At 36.2% G+C, this 6,243-nt stretch overlaps 2 protein-coding genes across 2 annotated transcripts; both read right to left on the bottom strand.

The window, feature by feature from the left end:
- Window positions 1–2,907: 2,907 nt before the first annotated feature.
- On the bottom strand, window positions 2,908–3,276 carry LOC107814076 (agamous-like MADS-box protein AGL62). The gene has a single exon (XM_016639405.2). The coding sequence runs from the start codon at window positions 3,274–3,276 to the stop codon at window positions 2,908–2,910; it is 369 nt and encodes a 122-aa protein (XP_016494891.2).
- A 1,114-nt stretch (window positions 3,277–4,390) lies between these two features.
- Window positions 4,391–5,077, bottom strand: LOC107814075 (agamous-like MADS-box protein AGL62). Its single transcript, XM_075248522.1, has 2 exons — window positions 4,498–5,077; window positions 4,391–4,458 (listed from the first exon to the last, which is right to left on the bottom strand). The coding sequence occupies exons 1-2, from the start codon at window positions 5,075–5,077 to the stop codon at window positions 4,391–4,393; spliced, it is 648 nt and encodes a 215-aa protein (XP_075104623.1).
- Between the last annotated feature and the right edge of the window lie 1,166 nt (window positions 5,078–6,243).

Genomic DNA, 6,243 nt, shown 5'->3' with positions numbered 1-6,243 from the left:
CCGTAGACCGATGGGCAGTGAGAGCGGACAGTTCAGATTTTGGAGGATATGTTCAGGGCATGTGTGATTGACTTTGGAGGTCAGTGGGATTGTTTCTTGCCTTTGGCCGAGTTTGCTTATAACAACAATTACCAATCCAGCATCGAGATGGCTCCATTTGAGGCTTTATATGGCCGTCGATGCTGTTCACCTATCGGATGGTTTGAGCCCGGTGAGGCTAAGTTATATGGTACTGATTTGGTAAGGGATGACTTGGAAAAGGTAAAATTGATTCAAGAGTGACTTCGTACAACACAGTCCAGACAGAAGAGTTATGCAGATCAGAAAGCGCGTAATATATCATTTATGGTAGGTAAAAAAGTTCTCTTGAAGGTTTCACCGATGAAGAGAATTATGAGATTTGGGAAGAAGTTCAAGTTGAGCCCAAGGTTTATAGGCCTATTTGAGGTGTTGAGATGAGTTGGGGAGGTTTCTTATGAGCTTGCATTGCCTCCCAGTCTATCGGGAGTTCATCTGGTTTTCCATGTATCTATGCTCCGGAAGTATCATGCTGAGCTATCACATGTGTTGGACTTCTGCACAGTTCAGCTAGATAAGAGTTTGGGTTATGAAGAAGAGCTATTTGCCATTGTTGATAAACAAGTTCGCCAGTTGAGGTCCAAGAGGATTTCTGCAGTAAAGGTCCAGTGGAAGGGCCAACCAGTCGAGGAAGCGACTTGGGAGGACAAGGAGGACATGTGGAGCAAATATCCACACTTATTTAGCACTCCAGGTATTATTCTAAACCCCTTCGAGGACGAACATTTGTTTAAGAGGTGAAAAATATAATGACCCAACCGGTTATTTTAACTGTTAGAAACCCGTTCCCTAAAATAAAACTCCCCAGATATGCTTTTATTAATTTATGACTCGCGGGGATGGTTGGTTCGGGATTTGGAAGTGTGTGGGTTGAAATTGGAACACTTGGTTCCTTAAGTTGGCTTTAAATGGTCAAGTTTGACTTCGGTCAACATTTTGAGAAAACGACCCTGGAATCGGGATTTGACGGTTCCAATAGGTTCGTATGATGATTTTGGACTTGGGCGTATGTCTGAATTGGGTTTTGGATAACCCGGGAGCGTTTTGGCGCTTAATAGTAAAAATCAACTATTTGATGGTTTAAAATTCTTTAAATTTGGTTTGGGGTAGGTTTTTGAGTAATTGAAGTCCATTTGGAATTTCGAGTTTGGGAATAGTTCCGTATAGTGATTTAAGACTTGCACGCAAAGTTTTGTGTCATTCCGAGTAGTTTAAGTATATTTCGGCGTATTAGAAGTAAATTGAAGAACATGAAATTCTTAAGTTTGAATCAATTTGGTTTGAGATGTGATTCATTTATTTGATGTTGTTTTACATATTTCGTAAGTTCGAGCGAGTCCGTTTTATGATTTTAAAACTGGTTGGTATGTTCGGGCGGGGTCCCGGGGGCCCCGAGTGTCAACCGCACGAGGCTCGGACCAAGTTGGAAGTTGGGAACCAAAACTGATGCTCCCAGCTACTGTCAGAATCGCACCTACGCTTGGCCAGCCACAGGTGCGACACTAGCTCACAAGAGCGAACCTCGCAGATGCGGGTTTTTGTGCGCAGAAGCGGAAAAGGCAAGGGAGTAATCGACCGCAGATGCGGATGATTTGCGCACCTGCGAACGCGCAGGTGCGAAGCCGTGTGCGCAAATACGAGAATTGGCCAGGCAAGTGGAACTCGCACACGCGAGGATTTTCTGCCGGTGCGGAGCCGCAGGTACGTTCCAATCTCCACAGGTGCGAAAGACATGTTTGGCAGAAAGCTTAAAAGAACGGGAATTCACCATTTTTGCCCAGTTTCTTCCATTCTTGGGCGATTTTGGAGCTTTTTGAGAGGAGATTTCAACTAACAACTTGGAGGTTAGTTAATTCTACACCCTTTGAATTAAATACATAGATTATAACTAGTAAATCTTAGAAATAAAAAATTTAGATGAAAAACCTAGATTTTTATAAAAGTGAGATTTTAACCACGAAAATAGTTATGGAATTGGGTAGAAATTATATATTCAAGTTCTTAAGATTATGGGTAACATTTTCATCCGAAAATTTTCAGAATCCGAGCATGCGGGCCTGGGGTAAATATTAGGAATTTCACCATTTTGGATAAGGTAATTTATTTAATATATAAATTTCGAATTATTAAACATATATTAATTATTTTATATAACTTTTGGATAGTTTCGGATTTTTCGGCATCAAATCGAGAATTTTACGCGACGCGATAATCGAAAAGTGGACTTTGAGACGAGGTAAGTCTCCTGTCTAATTTTGTGAGGTGAAAATTACCCCATAGGTGATTAAAATTAAATAATTGTTGCTAATTGTGGGGGGCTACGTATGCACGAGGTGACGAGAGTCCGTGCGTAGCTACTATTAATGCTAAAGTCCGGGTAGTTTAGGACTCAAAGCTTGCCTTACTTGTGTAAATTGTATTCTTTGATTTATTTATATTAATTGATATCTATATGAATATATTGTGAATTGTTAGATAAAGATATTAAAGGATGGAAATCTCATAGGCTTGATTGTCTGTTTAAATTAATTAATTGTTAAAAAAAATTATTCTCTTCCCGAATTTATATATATATATATATATATATATATATATATATATATATATATATATATATATATTTATCTTATAATAAATATACTTTCCTTCTGTAGGTACATAAGAAAATGTCCTCCTTTCTTGTGGAGCGGGCCGAACGCCTCGGCAGGATAGATGCATTTATGGATCGCGCCGCACGTCCCTCGACAGTGTACACGAAACTCTGGATCGGGTCATACGTCTTCGGCTAAAATCGTGCTTAATAATAATAAATACACGACACTTTAATAATTATTTGAAGCTTGCGAAGCTAATAGGAGCCAAGGCACTTCCAAAGGTGAGAAATGGGAATGCATTACTAGTCACCATTTTTTGGTTTTGTGCCTCTCTTTCAACTTTTTTCTTTATGCTTTCCATTGCCTCCTTCAGTTGTTGCAGTTGGAAAAAGTTAAGTTCTTTAATTGGAGCTTCCCACCAATGACCGTTATCTCTCTTCCTTGCTTGTAGGACTTCTCCGTCATTTTTTTCCATTTGGAGAATCCCCTCAATATTCGTGAGCTCCATTTTGAGATCACGAACACTAGCATTTCGATGAGCCACAATGAGCTGATTATGACCATTATTTGGTGGATAGTTCCTTGTGAGAAACCTATCCACCATTGAGTCCACACAAGTCAACTCGAACCCTTTCAAACCCAAACCAACCATCCCCGCAAGTCATAAAACAGTAACAACACATTTAGGGAGTCTTAATTAGGGGAACGGGGATCTAGAAAGAAAAATGACCGGTCGGGTCGTTACAAAGCGAGCTCTATATATCAGATAGAAAGTTACATATTGTGCGCTAGCTCCTTATACAGGGTTAGAACTCTCTCTCTCTTTTTTTTGGGTGGGTGGGAGGAAATTTGAACCGAAACGACATGTTTCTATGGAAAATATAATTAGAGGATTATTTTATGTAAAGATTAAATCAATCACATCTTGCAGCTACTATATAAATATATATCTAGCATACAATATGATAATATATGCAGTCACACCATGGTTTTTTCTTCTATGAGATTGTTTCTAATGTCCTGACTTATGAAATATATAAATATATAATTAATTATCAGTTCTCACAAACTTCACAATCTTAACTTAAGAGGTCCTTTCGTTACTTCTTTAGAAGAAATTATACATACTACAAACTTCATAGTTAAAACTTAGTTGCTTACCCATACCAAGCTATCACTAGCAATGAGGATAAAATCTACATATAATTGTCTTTATATATATATATATATATATATATATATATATATATATATATATATATATATATATATATATAAAATAAAATAACCTTAGATACTTAAAACCACAATGTCTCTGTATGGTTGATTCTTGTTGGAATTCAAACTAGGCACTATACCACTTTATTGTAAGTTAAAGAAATGAGTAACGCTATTCAAAACTATTAAAACTTATAAGGCCCAAAAGGATGGAATAGCGGGACAAACATAAAACACACTAAATATATTACAAATAACTCCACTCTTACGACAACACACTAATATAGGTATTGTTTGAACTCTTTGAATTCCTAGTAACACGAACTATAACTAATGATCATTATATGATGACACAAAAGACACACATCGGATAACTCAAATGGAAAATGAACTTAGACACTTATAAAGCAAGCCTTTAATATTTAAGCTTGTTATTTCCAATAATTCAATTACGCATGATAGGTCTTGAAGTCCCAGGATTTTCCGGAATGACAGTCGAACTACTTGGGAACTACTGAAGAAGTAGATCCACTGGATCTGTTAGCAAAAGGTGCACCAAAGTTGAGTCCTGAAACCCTATTTTGAAATGAAAAAGAGCCATAAGAACCATATGAAGATCTTGCACTAGCACCAGTAGGAGCCAAGGCACATCCAAAGGTGAGAAATGGGAATGCATTACCAGTCACCATTTGTTGGTTTTGTGCCTCTCTTTCAACTTTCTTCTTTATGCATTCTATTGCCTCCTTCAATTGTCGCAGTTGAAAAAAGTTAAGTTCTTCAATTGGAGCTTTCCACCAATGACCGGTATCTCTCTTCCTTGCTTGTAGGGCTTCTCCACCATTTTTTTCCATTTGAAGAATTCCCTCAATGTTCGGGAGCTCAATATTGAGATCACGAACACTAGCATTTCGATGAGCCACAATGAGCTGATTATGGCCATTATTTGGTGGAGAGTTCCTTGTGAGAAACCTATCCACCACTGAGTCCACGCAAGGGTGGCCAAATGAGTAAACTTTTTTGCCTGGGGAAAATACCACAAGGACTATTTCAGCACCACATAGTGTACAGAGTTCACTAGCCTTCTTGAAGAGACCAGCACGACGCTTCGAAAAGGTCACTTGCAAGTTACTCTCATTTTGCATCTTAACCATGTCAACCTTTTGGCGACCCTTAGTCCTTTTTGCCATGGCTAATTAAACACTCGAGATTTGAGAAACAAAGAAATTGGTGATTTTAAGTCTCAACACCAAGTGCTTTATATAAGATATTATGATGGGAAAATGAATTAAAATAATTTGGGAGTCTAGAAACTTATGTTCTTTCTTTTTTTGAAGGATTTTAACCAAACCCATTTTGCCTCCATTCTTTGTTTCTTTGTCTCGCCAGCGCCAGTTTTTAATGATCATAATTAGACAACAAATATTTTCTTAGTTTGAGTTATGTTATTGGATTGCAGTTGGCCACCATTTTATTTGAGAACTAGTTGAAAAATAATATTAATAAGAAAATACTAAATGATCTGTATAACCTTTTATTTTGATAAGATGTTGTTCAACTAGGCTATTCTATTGTTTGAGGAAAATGAAATCAAATAACTTGGGAGTGTAAAAATTTATATGTTCTTTCTTTTTAATAGGACTTAAACCAGACCCATTTGGCCTTCATTCATTGTTTCTTTGTCTCGACAGCACTAGGTCCTTAATGATCATAATTAGACAATACATAGTTTTTCTTAATTAGAATTATGTTATTGGATTGCACTTGACCACCATTTTAATTGAGTAACAAGTTAAAAAATAGTTTCAAAAAAGAAAATATTAAATAATCAATATAACCTTTTATTTTGCTAATATGTTATTTACATAATTGTTGAGATATTTGATGAGATATTGCTTTGGTAATATGTTATGTAAGGCTTATTTACGTAATTGTTGAGATATATTATTCCAAGTTAAAGTTTAGGTGTTTTTAATTACAAAATTCTTTCACTTGTCATGAGTATTATGTTTAGGTTTTATAAGGGGAGTCTGTAGAAATATATAACATTTTCCGGAGTATCTAAAGCATCAATCGTGAGGAGTTTATTTTGTAAAAGTTTTCAAATTACTCAATAATTACTTTAAGATTTTAAATCGAAATGCTCAAATATTTTCATACTTTAATATGAGTAAGATAATAGATACTTTCACACTATCTAAGGCCTATGATGGAAGGTCCTTTGCTAAGCAAGACTAACAAGAGAATATCCATAGAACTAGACTAAACTTCGAATGTACAGAAAATTAAAGCATCATAGGAAATATTTTTGTACCTTCATTTTACATATGAACTTATTAAAACTTTACTATAAAAG

Source organism: Nicotiana tabacum, unplaced genomic scaffold (genome assembly GCF_000715075.1).
Source record: "Nicotiana tabacum cultivar K326 unplaced genomic scaffold, ASM71507v2 Un00001, whole genome shotgun sequence".
NCBI classification, from domain to species: Eukaryota; Viridiplantae; Streptophyta; class Magnoliopsida; order Solanales; family Solanaceae; genus Nicotiana; species Nicotiana tabacum.
The sequence above is the reverse complement of the archived record's forward strand: the minus strand, read 5'-3'. Positions and strand labels throughout refer to the sequence as shown.

What these genes read in the sequence shown, in the direction of transcription:
- LOC107814076 (XM_016639405.2), bottom strand. Translation starts at nt 3,276, where the DNA reads ATGGTGGATAGGTTTCTCACAAGGAACTATCCACCAAATAATGGTCAT.
- LOC107814075 (XM_075248522.1), bottom strand. Translation starts at nt 5,077, where the DNA reads ATGGCAAAAAGGACTAAGGGTCGCCAAAAGGTTGACATGGTTAAGATG. An exon ending in TAGTGCAAGATCTTCATATG is followed by an intron (nt 4,459 to 4,497) that starts GTTCTTATGGCT and finishes ATAGGGTTTCAG; the next exon opens with GACTCAACTTTGGTGCACCT.